This window comes from Otolemur garnettii, unplaced genomic scaffold (assembly GCF_000181295.1).
Source record: "Otolemur garnettii isolate 467f Iridium unplaced genomic scaffold, OtoGar3 scaffold00339, whole genome shotgun sequence".
Lineage (NCBI taxonomy): Eukaryota > Metazoa > Chordata > Mammalia > Primates > Galagidae > Otolemur > Otolemur garnettii.
In genome coordinates, this window is record NW_003852734.1 from 215651 (window position 1) to 235404 (window position 19754).

The following is a 19754-nucleotide window of genomic DNA, read 5'->3' on the forward strand; positions in this document are numbered from 1 at the left end:
GCAGCCGTCATTGTTGTTTGGCGGGTCCAGGCTGGGGATTCGAACCTGCCACCTTAGGTGTATGTGGCTGGCGCCTTAGCTGCTTGAGCCACAGGGGCCGAGCCAGAAAAAGTACTTCTTAGAAGAAAATCGTGAAATGTCTTCTATAGTATAAATAAAAGTTAAACTTATTCCAAATTTAGTCAGAAAATGAACATAAAAATTTACTCCTGAATAGTGATTTTCTTCTATATCATGCAAGTATTCAAAAATCTGTTATTTTGATGGATAAAACCAAATACACTGCTTTGTTATTTATTTGTAGAATAAGTCCAGCACTTACTTGGGAAACAAAAGAAAATATGACATCTCCATGTACTTAACTTATGGAAGTAAAAACTTCTCCTTTCAGCAGAAGATAATTTGTGGGCTTCTCTCTTTTTCTCTTCTATGACATGGCTGGAGATAGAGTCTATGCAGACATTAAAACTGTGAGGACTTCCCCTTCAGGATGTTCATCTCCACCTCAAAAATCTGGTAAGTTGGATGTAGGGTGCCTTTTAGAATTAATATTTTATTTCTGATATTTGTTTTTATTTCTGTGCTATGTCATACTGGGAACAGTTAGGAGATGGGTTCAAAGCAAACTTTATTGAATGTAAGAATAGGAATAAAGGTTGTCAATGAAACAACATGCCTGATCATAAAATTTATTGTAATTTTGGTGTTAATACGTACGTAGTCAGAGCTTTATTTTTGTTTTTTCTTATAGCTTCTCTATTGCTGTAATTCTTGTGTGACCATCTATACTCACACATCACCTTCTAAACTCGTCTCCCCTTTCAGCTCTACATATTTGTCCACCCTTAATCAAATCTGTCATTTTAACATAATATTAAAAATTCATTTACTCTAGGGAAATTATTTATGCCAATCATGCACCTTGTTATTGGAATTTGTATGTTGACAGAATAAAAATGTTAAACTAAATTATGAAAACATGAAATGTTAGAATTTTATTTCATGAAGTTAAGAATTAATGACTGAGTAATTGAATATTTTTGGAATATGAGGGGATAGGCATATGGCTAAAGTTAATATTGTGCCTCAATCCCAAGACCACCTCAAAAATGACAGGTTTTCAAAGTCAGTATGTTTTCTATTCCCTTAAATATTGGGGAATTTCTTTGCAATGTTACATTTTGTTTTCTCCTTTGAGATAAAATTTTTATTATAAAGTTTATATATAGAGACTCTTTGCACATGCCTGGTGAAATAAATCTCATGTTTTGTTTGTCTGTATTTGCATTGCTTCTCTATATAGTATTTTCAAAAGTTTGTAACAATCCAATGAATTTATGTGTGTTCTCTGATTTCAAGAGAACCATACTTTTTATTTTAAACCTTACCTCTCTAATTGTAGAGGCTAATCTGATTTCTTTTATTCCTAGACTAGGCACTTTGATTTCCTATGAGATGGTGAAACATAATTTAAAAAATAACATGGAGTAGAACTGAGTTCTTTCTCCCCCACCCCTAAAATATCTCAATGATGAGTTGTTTTATTTTTAGTTCTAGACCAAAGCTATAATTACCTTTATGAGCAGACATTTTATTTCATTAATTCAGCTCAAGCAAGAAAAGTTATTCCTATACTCTAGGCTTTAATTTTCTTTCTATTTATGGAGAAAGCCTTCGTGGCTTAGGGATGTGGGAGCAACATATGTGATGTTATCTAGTCCAATCTCATAATGTTAAAACGGAGAAAATATAACCATATAAAGATTAAAGTCCTTACCTATATTCATGTTTAAGACTAGAAGTCAAATATCATATAGCCTTTTTCACTGTGTATGTTTAGTGTGGGATAAATGTAACTGCTGTTCTCATGTCCTATCATTGTGGAGGGAAAGAGCTATTTGATACATAGGATTCTTATGTCCTACAGAGTTCCTCACACTTGTCTCTGACATTTAACTTTCCACCTTGCACTTATTTTGCTCTGAATATTGACTTTCTCTTTCTCCTAAAAGTTAATATGTTCCTTACCCTTTTAGAGCTTTGTATGTGAGTCTCTTAATCTTTGTATTCCCAGCCTCTACTGAGTCTCTTAATCTTTGTATTCCCAGCACTTCAAACACTATTAAATTCATAGCAGGCAATCAGTAGACACTCAATACATCTTATATATTCATTGTCTCTCCAAGATATAAAACAAAAAATGTCACCATAAAACCCGAACAGGTTATCAGTGAGAGAGTACAACCGAACTAAGACTGCCCCAGGCTAAGATTCACAAATTCATGCTTTGCTTAACTCTTACTTCAAAGCTCTAAAAGAATGACCTAATATCTCTAAGTTGTTCCTTCTATGAAATCTGAAGTTTTATTATTCTAACTTTTGGGATCTGTCATCTGTGTTCTTCATATTAGAAACAGATGTAGTGATATTATCATGATTTTGTTGTAAGTGCCCTGATTGCCACAACTAGAACTGTTGTGTTTGATGAATGAAAATATATGGACTTCTTTTAATATTTTTAGAATTAGTAAGTTACCCATTAAAGACGATTTAATTAAAAATAACAACAATAATAATTTGAGTATATGACAAAGCACTCTATAAGAATTATCCACAAAATAAACTGGCATTTAATTGGTCTTGACATGTGATTTTGTAATTGGTTATATTTCAACATCAGCTATTTTTATTACTTTCTCAGTGAATTATATGTATGTGTGTACATATTGCATATCTACTGGAATTGATGGACTATAATTTTACTAGAGACTTCTGGTATTAACTGTCAGGTAAAAATACCAGTTTTTTATTTGGTCGTTATTTATTGTCTTTCCAACTCCCAAATACAATGAGATATTATGGATAGTGAACATAGCACTGGACTGAGAGTCAAGAAACCTGAGGTTTAATATCAGCTCTGCTATCAAGTAAAAGTGTGACTATGGACTTCAATATTCTCATTTTAATACATGGGCATTGAATAAGATAATCCTTAAAATTGCTTTTCTTTTAAAAGGTAAGGTTTTCTGAAATTATGGTTATGTATTAGGGGGAAATAGATGTATTATATAAGGGGAACTCAGAACAAAATCAACTAAATAAGTGAACGTTGTCAGTAATTTTATTAGAAAACATTGAGTTTTTCACAGTCTAATATGAAAACCTAGAGATGTGGAGAGTAGATCATAAGTCAGGGCAATACTGGGGAATATGTACTGTGAACTTAGCAAAGAAAAACTCAGATTCATTCAGTTACATAGGTTCCCCTTTTCAGAAACCAAAGAACAAACACACATGTGTGGGTTTCTTTCTTTATATGTGTGTGAATAAGAGGAAGCTGGGTCTGTATATTTGACAGAAAAGTAACTCATAAGCATGATAAATTGGAAAGTTTATTCATCTTGCTGGTACCTCTCACCATGAAGGATTTCTCTACTGGGCTTACTTACTAGTGAAATCTATCCAAATTTATAGATTCTCACCATCATGGACTTTTCATGAAAGTTGGATGTGTAATGATCATCCTCCTCCTGGGAACAGTAATTACGCTGAGCGTTTGTGGTAAGTGATTAGCAATACTATTTATCTCAAAGTATTTTTTGTTCATAAGTTCTTATAATTGTGTTCAAATGAAAGTGAATTAAATTATGAAGTGTATTTCTGTGTAAGCTTATTCATATTAGCTACTTCTAGGTATCACCCATCTTGTACTAATAGGTGAGAAATTTGTCTAGAATAAATCAATTCAGGCAAGTATTTTAAAATTATACTCATGTACTTTGGACAGAGCTGAACATAGCCCAATTATTCATATGGAAATTAGTTTAATATTTTATTAAATACATACTTGGAGAAAAGATCTTTATGAATATCTATAGGACAGAGAATATATGCAGATGATATATATGCTGAGTAATACAGGCTTCCAGATTAAACTAAACTCTAAAACAGGTCAATGCAAGGTCCAGTTTACATGAGCAGTCTGAGGCCAGATAGGTAAGTGGTTTGACATGTTTAGTACAACTACCCAACAACCTAATTGGCGCTATAAAACTGGGGGAGAGGCAAAAATAATTAGCACTAAAAACCTATGCTCTATTTTTTTTATTATGTTAAGGGAATAGTTTGTTTTTATTATTAAAATAGTAGTTTTCCAGTAAAACAGATTTGTCATTAAATATATTTATTACTAAAATTGACTTTAAAGATGTCTTTTAAAAACTTTATCTAAGAGGCACAATATACATGGTTGCTCTAGAGCCTGTTTTCAAATCCCAGCTATACCACTGATAGAATTCTTACTTTGAAACAATGTATTATGACACACATATATTGTTAGTATTAAAAGTATTTTATAATCAATGTAAGTATTATGTTTATATTTAATACATTTAATGCATTAAATGTGTTGTGAACATAGTACCACATGTTAGCTCCTGGCACATGGCAAGCACTATTAAATATTAATTTTTATTATTTTTTAGGTATGTTTATTTTGTTTTAATTTATATGGTCAATACTAATTGCCTAATATATACTACTGCACAGTTATATAATAAATTAACAATGATAGTTTCCATTAAATGTACATCAGAAAGACAAATATTTTCTTCACTGTAGAAAATCTACTCTGGATTACTCTACATACAGAAATTCAAAAGAAACAATATCATAAACCAAAACTAAAGCATATGAAACTCTTTTCATCAAACATGTGACATCTGATATAATTTGTAGGGGTGCACTAGACACCAACTATCAAAATAAAGTTCTTATCCAAGCTGGAGATCTTGTGCTTACAAAAATAAAGAACTCAAGTGAGTATCCCGGTGTTCTCAGGACATATTTTTTCAATTTTCCTAACACTAACATTACCAAGATTCATAAGAGTGCAAAGGAAACTCCAAATCTGAGGGGAAAAAATAGTGTGATTTTTCCCCTTAAATTTTTAATCATTTAACTTACTATGAAATTTCCACATTGTGCTTTGTATTTAATTAGGAAAATATGTTTCTTCTTATTAGTTGTCCAGTTTCATTCTGCAAGACATTTGCAAGTGGATAATGAAGAAAAAGCAAAACCCTGTGCCGGGGGAAATAAATCTGGAACAATCTCCTCAAGAGGTAATATCATTTTGTTTTGCCTAATTCCTGAGTAATCAAGCATGAAGAGTAGCCTTAATTTTTCCTGAGACTATCTGAACACAGGAGAGACTCTTCTACTTGTGCAGAGGGAGGAGTTAGCATTAGATCATTGCTTTTCATCAAGTCATCATAGTCTATGAACTAAAGTTTTAAAGGCCCAGAGCAAAATGGAAAAAATAAAGCATATTTAATGAATTTTCAATGAATTTAAAGGCAGTTCATTGAAGTAACTGCATTTTATTTATTTATTTATTTATTTTCTACTGGGACATGTGCAGGTGCAGGATGGGGTTTAGATATTTTCCTTCTTAAAATCTGTGGTCTTTATAGGTAGTTGCATTAATTTTTTAATGTTACTATAGGCCAAAAAATTAAATAATTGTATTAGTCTTTCTCTTGCTCTGTCATACTTTTAAAAGTTAAAAATACTCATTAGAAGGCCTTTCTATTTTTTTAGATTACTTGTTTTTAATCTATTAATATACATTTCAATTATGTACTGAACGATACTATGAAGTTGTACAATTAAGTTCAAGAACTTATTCTAGGAAAAATGCTACATACTTCATTGTTGAGTATCACTACAGTCATTAGATGACCAAACGGGAGGACTCAAAAGTGGCCATGGGATATTCAGCAATGTGATAGGTAGCACTTTTTCTAGAATGTGTTTGAAAACTTAATTGTAAGACCTCATACAACAACTCTGCTGGCCATTCCAGAAAAGGAATACCAAAATTAAAGGGTGGGTAGCCTCAGTGTTGACATTGGTACATGGCTTCTCAAAGGGAGTGCCTCAAAAGTGATAATAGATACTCAGCAATCAGGAAGGTAGCATTTTTTTTTTTTTTTTTTTTTTTTGCAGTTTTTGGCCGAGGCTCCACCACCTCTGGCATATGGGGCTGGCGTCCTAATCCTTTGAGCCACAGGCTCCGCCATATGTAGCACTTCTTATAGGATGAGTTCACCAACTTAACTGTTTGACCTCATACATATCTTTCTTTTTTTGGAATATCCAGATATAATTCTATTAGAAAGACTTATTCACTGTGTCCATATTATAAAGTACATTCAAATTCTGGGAACTCACCAAGACTTTACGTTGGATTTTAATGTTTCTCCACCTCTCAATCACAATCAATTTTTTTTTTTTTTGAGACAGTTTCACTTTGTCAGACTTTCACTCTTGGTAGAGTGTTGTGGCATCATAGCTCACAGCAACCTCAAACTCTTGGACTTAAGTGATTCTCTTGCCTCAGCCTCCCAAATAGCTGCGACTACAGGCACCTGTCATAGTGACCAACTATTTTTTGTTTTTGTTGTTGTCATCATTGTTTAGCATGCCCTGGCCAAGTGGGGTTTGAACCCACCAGACTCCCCTGCCCAAGGCCGGCACCCTAACCACTGAGCTATGGGTGCCGCATCTCAATCACAATCTAAAAACTATTTCATACAACATATGTTAATGTATTTCTTTATCTGGTGAGACTTTGTGAGGTATTATCCCCAAAGCAAAAACACATTACTGCAGCCTTTGTATATGTGATACAGAGCAGTAATAAATAAAACCTTTAGTTTTACATTCCATCAGATCTATTATCTAATCCTCATTCTGCTGTTATAGATAAGTAAGGCACCTGTCCTAGAGTCTTAGTTTGAATTCGCTGGAAAATTATAACAAATCTGAATGTGTTTGATCTTAATAAAATAGCTAAATAGACAAATTATATGAAGTAAAACTTAAAAGATCTATTTAGCCATCATTCCAAATTCATTCTCAACCTTCTGCTTTTTTTCTGGGACACAAATTAGACATTCATTGGGCTTTTACTTTCTCTTCTTTCCATGTAACCTCTTGATTTGTCCTTATTATTGTCAATTTGTGCTAAATTCTTGGTAATAATTTTAAATATATCTTTCAGTTCCCAAATAATCTGTAATCTGCTAAAATACGCACTGAGTTTCTAATTTCAATTATTATAGTTTTTGATACAAGGACTTTTTTTGTTTCCTTCTTTTTTGAGAGAGAGTCTCAAGCTATTGCCCTCAGTAGAGTGCTATGGTATTATAGCTCACAGCAACCTCCAACTTGGGCTCAAGTGATCCTCTTGCCTCAGTTTTTCTATTTTTAATAGAGACAGGGTCTCTCTTTTTGCTTAGGCTGGTCTCGAACCCGTGAGCTCAAGCTTATTTTCAAACATACTCGCTTTCGATAGACTCTTATTATCATCTTTTATTTCTTCTTTTGTTCTTTAAAATAATTTAAACATTGTTACTTGTAATGCATGTAATTATTTAAATATCAAACACAAAGAGATTTGTGTTGCCAAATCTTCTTATTTATATTTCATTTTAATATGTTTGCTTGTGATTTAGATAACTTGAGGCACTTTTGAAGATTCTTTAGAGTCTCATAGATTCCTTCCCACACCTTTTGGCAAAACAAAGCTTGGTCTTAGAATCCTAGCACTCATACACAAATTTGAGTGTCGTTAATCTATATATATGATTAAGATACAGTTCTATGTTTCCTTTAATTGCTTGTCTTTTTTTTCTCCCAGTTTCTTCTAACCCTTCCACTGTCCATAAATCTTGCCCCACAAAAGACTGGAAGCTGCTTGGGGGGAAATGTTACTGGGTTGCTGAAACTAAGGAAACTTGGGACAGAAGTCAAGATGAATGCACCAAGAAAAATTCCCATCTCATGGTGATTCAAGACTTTATTGATATGGTAAGATTTAACACCTAAAGATGATAGCATCTATCCCATTTACAATGAGATTTCTTCTACTATAAACTTGGCAAATGTACATAACTTTTTTTAATTTTATGTGCTATTAAATATATTCATATAATGGTTGAATGAATTGTTGAACTACATGATTCCTTCAGACTTTTTGGGTAGAAGAAGGAGAAATTCCTTTGGTGTTATATACGCAAGGTTTTGTTGTTGCTTTTTAACAAGAGATTCTTGTTTCTTACCAGATTCCATTTTAAAATGTAAGAGATTAAATATCTTATTTTACTTCCTATGTTCATTGCAATGCTAATGCCAGATATAGTAGCTAAAGTTAAGGATGATGGTGTGAGGAAAAGAATATTGTTTAGTTCTTTATTAAGGAGAACTAATATTTAGCAAACAAACTCTGACTCAATTTAAATTGAAGCTTTTCTAAACAAAGATTGGACACTATCTTAAACCTTCTAATTGATAAGACCATGATGTATATGTTAAATCATAAACATCACATAGGGTTCTCAGCATAAGATTTAGTAAGTTAGAATCACAAGTTAGTCAATGGTTCAGTTTTGGCAAACTCAATAACTAGCTGTGCTTTACAATTCTGGTTCAACATCAGCCATCTGGGAGGATTTACAAAAGGGAAGCTGTTGAGACTTCTGAGGTAGAAAACCCCACTTTTTTTTTTACTTTCATAAAATTTATAACCACCACCAGGAAAAAAGTGAACTGTTTTCAGTGTGACCAATGTAACCCCAAATAATGAACTATATATTCTGTCAGGTGAAGAAAACAATAAACCAAATCAAGAATGGAATTAGGAATTGAAAAGAGACCTTTGTTCCACTACTAGAGTTCAATTTTAATAGACAAGAAAGAGGAAACAGAGACCAACCAAAAAGTGTCTAACAAGAATGTTCTGAAAGAATAAATGATAAACTATTGCATGGAGAAATTGTACAATGAATAACTTTACTAAGAATCTCAAGTTTGTCCTACTCACACTCAAAGGGAAAAGTATAGAAATGCAGAAAAGGCATGTCTTCTCAGCAAACAATAAACCAGAACAGAGAGAACAGTCATCTAAAATATTATTTTAATGGAATCTTACTTCCTCCAGGTTAGGTTATCTTTTTTCACATAACTTCTAAGGAAATAAGAGGGTCAGACATAATTGTTCCCTTTCAAGGATAAATGGAAATTTAAAAGAAATCAGTGCATCTACATTTCCAAACCTCTCCAAAAAAGGAAAAGTAAAAAGTAAATGCAATAGATACCTGTATTACAGAAGAATAATAACTCTAGGAAACAGAAAATAATTTTCTAGCAAGCTCTCAAATGAGTTAAAGATAAAATGGAAAAAAAAAAGAACTATTAGTTCATCTAGGATACCCATGTGTCAACACATGGAAAAAAAAACAAAAGCAAAAATGAATCTTTTCTGATAACCAGACCTGCCTACCATCTTGCCTATTTAACATGTCAAATCTAAATTTGCACAATTATTTGAAACTCAGTGAATTAAAGCAATCTGTTAGTTTTTCTCACAGAAGGAGCCATCTTCCTGTGCTCCATATCTCAGTAAATGGCATGCTGTACCAGAAAATTATGCAATCTATAAACCAGTTGGCATCACTCTCTCTCACCTCTAGGGTGTGCCCTACTCTCTCTTTCTTATCACCACAACTTACCGATTTGTTTCATAAATATTTCTCAAGTTGTCCTCATTTCTCCCTCACCACTTTCATGATCTTAATACTGTATAAAGGTACTAAGATACTAAGTAACTGCAATAACAAGGTCCTCTTCTTCTGCCTTTACCCCATTTAATCATTTTCTACAAAGAGTGGTACTCAAGAACATACCAACAATACAGCCTCCCATTTAAAATCTTTCAATGTCTTCCTGAGAATAACACCAAACTCCATAGCAGGACCTAGCAGTCCCTGTTAGGTCTCGCAACCCCTGCTTACTTATCCAGTCTCTTCCTACACCAAACCCAAACCTCCACAGGAGACTAGTTTTAGGAACTCAAATTGTCATGCCCTTTTTCACCACAATGCCTGGGCAAAAGTTGTTCCCTATACCTGGAATTCTTTTTCATCTATTCTTCAACAAGCTAATTCCAAAACATTTTCTGCATCTCAATTCTATTTTCAAAACCATTGACTTCTATAAGCCCCTGTTTAGGTACTATAATACAGTGATGTTTGGGGTCTCCTGCAAATAGTGTCAACTCAGAGCAAGTGCCAGTAGCCTGGCCAAAATATAATTATTTCCCTTTATCCACAGAATAGTCACCAAAGTAAGTGATTATATATCTCTTTGAGGAAGGGTGGGGGAAAAGTCATAACTATTAACATATAAATTTTGCCAGTTGAACAGGACCCTTCCTCAGCAGACTTAGCCATTTCCCTCTCCCTTAACTGACAGAGTTCTATTTCAATCCTGGGAATTGATTGTGGGATCATGATTGTCTGTGTTCCTGACTCAAGTCAGACCTAGCACCCATCTTTCCCAGCAAGGTCACTACAGCTTCTTCAAGCAAATGAGGTCTGACCTTCATAGACAGTGGTAGCGTTAGGGTCTCCAACTCTTTTAGGGAAAAGCTCCACCTGGAAAGAAGGATGAGGAATTGTCCCACACTTAATCCTATCCCAAGCACTGGTATACCTGAGAAAGGAGAGAACACCTTGTCAATCTGGGAATTCCCTTCATCCCCTCTAGATGGGCTTTTGGAAAGAGAGAGCTCATATATGCAGATGGAACTGATCATTTAGTTACATCCTACACCTCCCAAGAACCTTCCCCAGGGCTAGGCCAATAAAAGGAAACAACCTGAGAGGATCAGTGAGTAAGGGAGTGAGTCAGTCTGTTTCTCCCTGCTTCTGGAGAGAGGGTTGGCCCATTTTATAATATGGAACTGCTTGTGTGAGATTGTTCTTGTGAACACTCTGTTCTGTTGGCCTCACAGGTGATCTTTCCCTCCTAAAGAGCTAGAGAACCTGGATAATAGGATCAGGAGGCTAAACTTGATGCTTTGATGTGTCTGGTCATTCTTTAGCCAAGAGTACACCAAGAACCAAAGACAGACTGCTACCCTGACAGCAGAAGACTATTTCTAGTGGCAAGAAAAGAGCTCAGCAGAAGAGCTCAGGGTTTTATTGTTCCTGGCTTGATTGAGTTCTTCCCATATGTCCCCATTCTAATTTTCAGGATCCCATTATTTTTCAACCAATGTCCTCACTTTAACAAAAGACACACTCAGAGGTAAGGAATTCAATTTACGTTGTAATTCAGCACTTGAAGAATGGGAATATGGAATGTTTTGTTCCATTTTGTTTTTTTAATTGGTTTTTCATTTTACAGAAGTTGAAACTGCACTGTTATAGGATACAAGGATATCTTTCAGGGAAGACAGAGATCTTTCAGGTCTTTATGAAGATCTTGAACTGATAATCTGAAGTCCTAAGCTCATATTTTCTTACCCCACTTTTCCCAGTACAGTTAGGAACAACCAGCCCATTTTGTTACACTCTTCAGCTTAACTAAGATGTTCTAAGGTATCAAATACATGATCACCCAGGGCATTACCTTTTATAACTATTTGATTGGGAGCATCTAGGGGTGATAATTTGCCTACCTCTATTGCCACATCATGCCATGGGCCACCAGTGCCCTCTTTGCATTGGAAACAAAGTCATTGATGCATTTAAACCTAATCAGATTAGAGAGCTATAACCAGAAAACTGATGGTTACTTCAGAACACTCATTAGGAAGATTCTCTTCCTCTCATGACATTCTCAGTGCTAAAAGCTGAACCAGTTAGATCTGATTAACAATAACAAGGGTGGATTGAGCCTCTGTTTAGGAGCCAAAACCCAGGGCACTGGGAAAGCTGAAGTTTGTGTGAGTGTGCTATCTCAGAGTTATTATAGCTCTGAAAGTCTGGACATTTTGGGCCTTTGAGTCAAATGACTAATAACCCTGTTGTTTTCACTAGGCGGTAAGAACAATACAAAACTTATGAATGGGGAACAAGAAACTTTTTCCCTGGTGGCAAAAGTAGGCTGAGGATCACAGACACAGCTGAATGCTCGCCTCAGCGAAGTCAAGAAAGATTTCTAGGGTAAAGTATTCACAGTAAGAAAATAGTCGGGAGGGAAGACTGCTATGCGTTCTCTTTGAGATAATTGGATCTCTCTGTAGTCAACTCCTCAGGATTCTCTAAGTCTTAGGAGTCACTAGTGTGAAGAAGACGAGTCAAAAGGACACCATCTACCACCACTGACAGGGCAGCTGGAATAACCCAAGATGTCAGAGACCTCCCATGGGATGTGTTAGAAAAATCCCAGATAGATAGGAAAGTGGAATTGCAAGGTAAAGAACCATGCTTTCCAAATCCAAAGCTAAGCAGCCTGGTGTAGATTTCCTTTTTACATGGAGATGGCTACATTTCTGTGGCTGAGTAAAACCAGATGGCAGAAGACAAGAGGGCCTCCATTACAGGGCCTTGCACTGCAAAATCAACTGCTAGACTAGACCCATTGGTTGTAGCTGAGAGCCAAAGGGACTTTCCAGAGAATGAAATTTCCACATGAAGGGCAAGAGCAGTAAGTGGCAGAGCGACAAAGAAAGGCAAAGCTTGGAGGATCAGAGCCATCCACCGCTTCCAGCACACTCAGCTAAAAATAGTTTCATCTCTGGGCCAACTTCCCTGGAAGTTTTCTGGGGTATTTCTGGCAACTTGTTAGTCTGTCCCTGCTTATGTTGTGACTCATAATAAAAACAAGCAGTGCAGATTCTGTCCAGCAGATGCAGCCATTAAACACAAGCGTTCTTAAAATGGGCTGGTTAGAAACCTTTCCCCCTTGGCTGGGCACCTGTAGCTCAGTGGCTAGGTTGCCTGCCACATACACTGGGGCTGTCACGTTTGAACCCAGCCCAGACCTGCTCAACAACAATGACAACTACAACCAAAAAATAGCTGGGCATCGTGGCAGGTGCCTATAGTCTGAGTTACTTGGGAGGCTGAGGCAAGAGACTCTCTTAAGCCCAAGAGTTTGAGGTTGCTGTGAGCTGTGATGCCACAGCACTCTACCAAGGTGACATAGTGAGACTATCTCAAAAAAAAAAAAAGGAAACCTTTCTCTCCTGTTGTCTCTATGGTCTCTGAGACAGTGAGAGCAACTATTAACACCTATAGCCGACTTAGCCATTGCAGCATACTGCTAAGAAAGAAAGAGAAAAAAATGCATCAAGTAGACACCAAATAGGGATTAAAGGAAAGAAGAGAAAGGAATTTAACTTTCTCTTAGGGTTGTTTTAAAAATGCTTACTTCAGCAGAGACAAACTGATGTTGTGATAGCTAAAAAGCGTGAGCGGCTTTGTCTTCCAGGTTTGGTGAGACACCATGAAATAATGGAAGGAAGATGCATGTCCTAGGGATTGGGAGTGCGAGACATAGGAAAGCAGTTCCTAGTTCCTACATTAATTAATACTGATGAAATAAAACCTGCGCTCAGGAAAGTGTAGAACTGGGATATATGCACTGTGACAGAGAAGTCCAGACACGGCGCAGTGGCAGTGCAGAAGTGTGTCAACACAGTCTTGTGTTCTCCTCCCTTCACAGTGTTGTCACAGACCTGTCTCCATGTTGCTGTACTGGGTCAGTGTTTGCCATTTTACTGGCACAGTGTATCGCACTGGGTGATGGCCAGTATTACCATTCATCTAGTTTTTGGACATACCAATGGTAATTTTTTTCTACTATAGAGTGAAAATTAAACCAGAAATACCCGACTGTCATTAATAATGAGTTTATCAATATATCAATTGCATACTTTCTACCAATTTTTGGGTAACTACAGAAGTTTTTATTATTATTATTTTTTAACTACAGAAGCTTTGAGACAGGCTTCCTATTATTTCACTTCCAAGACGCATAGTCGACAGTGTCCTTCTGATTCACTCCTGAGGGTTTCAACTTGCTTGGCTGGTTGGTGTTTCCCAGAGGGCTTCATTTGTTTCCGTCTGCATAGATTTTATGTTTCTTGATTCTTGTGTATCTCAGAACTTTTGTAATGACCCACATATAAAGCATTCTCACAAATGCTTTTATGAAGAAAACTGATTTGACCTTACTAACTAAAAACTGACTCATAAACTTGTCATATAAAATGAGGTCTTAGGATTAGCATTAGAATATGACTTGCTTAATCAAATTTTATGAATTCATTCTTTGGTACTACATAGCAAATATAAGTTTTTTTTTTTGAGACAGAGTCTCACTTTGTCACCGTAGGTAGAGGTGACACTACCATGGCATCATAGCTCACAGCAACCTCCAACTCTTGTGCTTAGGTGATTCTCTTGCCTCAGCCTCCCAAGTAGCTGAGACTACAGGTGCCCACCACAACACCCAGCTATTTTTGTTGCAGTTGTCATTGTTGTTTAGCTGACCTGGGCCAGGTTCGAACCCTCAAACTTTGGTATATGTGGTTGGTGCCATAACCACTGTGCTATGGTAGCCAAGCCCCAAATGTAAATTTGTTGAATGAACAGAAGAATAAATGAAAGAATGAAAAGGATTTGTGTTTTACAGAACCCTATAAGTGACAGCCACTCAGTGGCAATGTGACTTTCATATTATAAAATTATCAATTGAAGATATCAAATTGCAAAATGATAATAAATAACAAAATGAGCGTTATCAAGGAATTTTCATTCATCTGCATTATAGTAAAGTTTATTTCTCAATTTTGGTAAGAATCAGAAGTGCATTTATGATCATCGTAGTATGTGATCATATGGGTATATTAATCACCTCAAAAAAAAAAAATGACCAAACTTATGAGGCCCTTAGTTTAATGCCAATTTACATTAGCTATAAAATTCAAATTGAGGATTTAATGACCTTGCAGAGAGGTTTTTCTGGGCTTTCAAGTTTTGGAAATGTAGAGAAAACACAGAGCTCATTCGTCACTAGTTAAGTCACCACAATTATTAATAGTTCATTTCCACAATTCATCTTATTCCTTGAACACGCTGATCATAGTGATATTAGTGTTGTTTAAAAGAGAAACATTATTCAAATACTTGTTAAAGATGGTACAGTAGCCTTTATTGAAGGAAGTCCATGGTAATTGGTATAGGGACCACTGCTATGGGGTCATAGAATGTGTGTGAGGGACTGGATGCCAAGAAGGACAGGAGGGATCATAGGGGCAGCCTGGGAGTCAGTGAGTAAAAATTACCAAGGAGACATCAAAGGTAAGAGGTTTCTGTCCAGGGTGGCTTGACAGGAGAAAATTCCATATTGACTCTCTCCTTTGCATCCCCCTGAAAGAGAGCTGCTTCTAACCTGCCTAGTCTATTTATGAATCTTATTTCTCTGAATGCTGCTCCTCCATAAAAGCCCCTTTAGGTCATCCAAGGATAGCTAGACCTGCAACTCTCTCCCCTAAAGCTGTTTTCTCTGGATCAGTGTTGTTTAATTCACCACGCACGTTATTGCCATTATGTACTAATGGCCTGAGTGCAGTGAAGATACAGGTTTGTCATCCAAAAATGTTAGTTCTCCCACACTAGGGTTAGATGAGTGTTTCACCAGGATGAAGTTGAATTTGAGCATGCCAAAGGCCTCCACACAGATCCACAAAGTGGTGCTCACAGCGTTTATCCCATCAGGACCCTCTGGCTTTTCCTATGCTGCTGCTTAACTTTCCATCCATAAAAACAAGGGTGATATGTGTCTGTTTCTAGCACACTGTGGTGTGTTGGGCAGGGTGCCATTATGTTTTGTCCATTATAAGCAGGGAGCTTTCTAAGCATTTAATCATCAAGGTTTGGAGTTACAGTGTTCAAACTGCTGGGATCCATAAACTACAGAGTTGGAAGTCCCAGTAGGAAGCAGTTCTCAGAAAATTCTTCTAAAATGATATCCTTATAGCAGAAGTAGCCTAAGCTGAGGAGGGACAGATATTGTCACATTGCTAATTTAGTGGTTCACACTTGGTCCAGTTCATCATTGTATCATATGCCCAGAGCGATGTCACTCAGGACTGGAGGCTGCCATTTGACCTGAAGATGGTCTTGGAAACGTGGCCTGCATGACTCCATGAGAGTGTGTTCCCACACAACATGAGGACGGTTAGGGAGGATCCCCACTGGATACATTCTTCTACTTTTCTGGGGAATCTGGGAAAGAGGGGGGAGAGAAGCACAGTGGATTTCGTTGTCTTTTTGGGGTTTTTTTGTTTTTGTTTTTGTTTTTTTTTTGAGACAGAACCTCAAGCTGTCACCCTGGGTAGAGTGCTGTGGCATCACAGCTCACAGCAACCTCTAACTCCTGGGCTTAAGCAATTCTCTTGCCTCAGCCTCCCAAGTAGCTGGGGCTACACGCGCCTGCCACAATGCCTGGCTATGTTTTGGTTATAGTTGTCATTGTTGTTTGGCAGGCCTGGGCTGGATTCAAACCTACATATACTCTGGTGTATGTGACTGGAGCCATAGCCGCTTGAGCTACAGGCACCTGCCTGAGCACAGTGGTTTGATTATGCAGTTCTTCCCCATATAACCTCAAATTGCTTTTTTGCCACCTTATGAAATCATTGTGAAAACAGAAATGGAACTGTGGGTGCCAGGGCAGCACATATAGCTTCACCCATCTGGGCATATGGTATAATTATATGAAGAGGTAATATTATTGTTTTGCTCTGGGCCTCTCTCCAGGTATTAATATAAAATTGGATTGCCCTTGATGCATAGTCAACATGTTTTATTCCTTTAACCTCGGTTATCATTTCTCCTTTTCTCCATTATTCATTTATTTTACCAAATTTTTTTACCTTTTGAAATGACATTCCGTCCAGCTACCCTGCCCGTCCAGATTGCAGGCAGCAGTGCTAATCTGGGAAGTGCCTCTGCTTCAGGCCAGTCCCACTGCTGTACAGAAGGGTCACATGGGGACAGAACTAGTCAGCTATCTTGACCACTAGGCCATACAGTAGCATTTGCAAAGCCCAGCATTGCCAGATGAGGTGAAGACACAATCTTCCTGATCAGACCCTTAGGAATTCTGACATAAAGGTTTAAAAGTTACAGTTACAGTTACTTTTTTAGGAATCATCGCTGCTCTGGCACCTGTAGTTGTATATCTGTTTGTGAGATGATTTCACCAGATAGGAAAAAGGAAATTTGAGGTTACGTGGGGAAGAATTGCATAATCAAACCACTGTGCTCCTCTCCCTCCTCTGTCCCAGATCCCCCTTAAAGTTGAGGAATGTATCCAGCGGAAGCCTCCCTAACCTTTCTCATGTTGCGTGAGAGCACACACTCATGAAGGCATGTAGGCCAGCTCTTCATGCCTTTATCCTCCCCCAGTTTAGACAGCAAATGCTTAACTGCCCACTTCAACTCTATTAAACCATCAGACACTGCAGACACTGAATGGTATGCAATGTGATACGTCCATTTGATGTGGCACTTCTTTGCCCACTGTTGAATACTATGTGCTGTAAAGTGTGTCCCTTCTGAAGAAGTGTAGCCCAGGAGCCCAAATTGGTAAAGTAGCTTCAGCTACAATTGTTTAATAGTATTTTCAGTATTTATAATTCTCTACTGGCATGAAAGGTCACTCCAGAGTAAGAATCTATTTCACTCAAGACCCATTAGAGCCAGTGGGGAATACTGGTGACATGACTTGCCAGCTACGTGCAGGACCTTCCTCCACCCCCCACTGCCCCAAATCTTCTCTGTAGTTATCTAAAATCTCTATCTTTCATGTTGGCAGTTGGAACAATTTTTGATGGCATTTTGTGCCTCAGAGAGTTCAAGAGGAATGTCCATATTCAACGTATCACTGAATTGCTATATCCCTCTCCACATAACACAGATTTGACAGACCCAAGTGTCCATCTCAAGCCTGCACACAAAATGACCCTTGGTGGTTCCAATCACTCTAGGAGGAGGTTCTTCTGATGGGCACCAACATGTTCTACTTAATGCTCCCCTAAACTCCCAGAGCCATTTCTATAAGGTTGCGCCCCTAAATGATCCAGTTTTCCATTGTCTGTCTACCTGACTATACAAGCAGGACACTAGCTACTGCCTATGAATCAGTTAGAATCCAAACAGAAGGGATTTACTTTGTTCAGATCTCCACAGCTAGGAAAACAGATGCGATTTAGCTGATTTATTTATTGGGCTAAATGAGCTGATTTATTCTTCCTTCTTCAGAGTCCTTCCATCCACTGGTTTTAATGTGGTGACTTTCTAGACAGGTAACTGTCCCCTCACCTGCCATTCTCAAACCAAGCAGCTCTTTGTCAGTAGACTGTCCACATGGTAGTAGGTCCCAGCAGCCACTCAGATCTTTCCAAAATAAGTCCTAAGGGAAAAGAGATGCACATGGTGGATACCTTCTTGTATTCCTCTTGATTACATGTTTTTGCAGAAAACACAATTTCCATTTTATTATTAAACTCTTACAGCACGGCCTTTCTTATTAAAGTGTCTCGGACATCACCCAAGACATTATGGTAATCTCATATTTCATCATTGTTTTCTGCTCTATAGTCATTTCGCTGGTCTCATTAATACCCAATAGCAGCTACTCACACCCTGTGTATGAGGTTGGCAGTATCTGGAAATTTTATAACTCCAAATCCCCAAGGCCACCACTAGGAGGCACTAATGGGATGTTGCCATAACTCCTGAGTAAGAGTGACAGACCTAAGTGAGAGTGACAGACCTCTAAAATCGTATTTGAACAGGGATGGTAATGGCCCAAAGGCATTGAGACAACTACCATTCAGACAAGGCCTGCCTTGTGTGGAGGTCCTCACTCCTAGGCTGTTTTGTTTCAGGCAGTCTCATGGTAGAAGCCAGAATATTCCAAATTGTTAACTACGTGTTCTCCAAAACCCAAATAAATTAACCAAACTCAGGCTTCTAGTTTGATCCTAGGTGAGCATAATAAAAACAGTTTCTTGTTTTTGTTTGGTTTGCTTTGTAGCTTCTGTTTGGAGCAATGATTTTCAACTGGTGTGCTGTGGCACTTTGGTATGCCATGAGAAAATTGTAGGTGTGTTGGAAAAAAAATCTAAATATAATTAAATTATTTTTGAAAGAAGTTCAAAGCACAGTAAGTAGACTTTTTTTACTTTTTTTTTTTGATCAACATAATTTAAGTAGGCTGCAGAAGTTTAACTATAAGTTCAAGTGTATCATGAGATTAAAAAAAGGTTGAAAAACACTGGGTTAGAGAATCTACTAAGTACCTGGCCAGCCTTGGTTGGTCATGTGAGTCCCTACCACATTTGAATCAATCATAGCTTGCTCTTCAGTTTTCAATTAACATATTATCATAATAACTTCTATATAGCACATTATTAACTGGGGACCTGCATCAAGTCCAAATCCCTTCTGACCAAATTATGACAGTAAGCAAGTGAGCTTAGACAACCCTGTGCCAGGACAGTAAATGTAAATTGGGACTCAAGAGAGAGACAAAGAAGAAAGATCAATCACTAAGTAAGTACCAATCTCTTTAGCCTGTTGTATTTTTTGTATTGTTGAAACCATGTCTAAGTTTGCTGAAGCTATGGGTAGTGCAAATTTACTTAACCCTCGCTAGTCTACTGTTAGTCTCCACACAAGTCATCTGCCTATTTCACAGACAATACGGGGTTATTGTATTATGAGCTCCAGTGCTCCAGCTCCTAGTATATCATTAATTAAAGTGGCAGTCTGTTTTTTTCTTTTTCTTTTTTATGGAATGGTAACTGTGTACATTGATGCACTTTGGGGGTACAGTGTGGTGTTTTCATACACAATCCAAGACACTTCCATCAAACTGGTTAACAT

The 19754-nt window shown here is 37.2% G+C and overlaps 1 protein-coding gene across 1 annotated transcript; it reads left to right on the forward strand.

Annotated features, from left to right (window-relative positions):
• Positions 1–434: 434 nt before the first annotated feature.
• Positions 435–7893, forward strand: LOC111722739 (killer cell lectin-like receptor subfamily B member 1B allele B). Its single transcript, XM_023509081.1, has 4 exons — positions 435–516; positions 3475–3561; positions 5025–5123; positions 7706–7893. Exons 1-4 carry the CDS (start codon positions 435–437, stop codon positions 7891–7893), a joined length of 456 nt encoding a protein of 151 aa, XP_023364849.1.
• The last annotated feature ends 11861 nt before the right edge of the window (positions 7894–19754 follow it).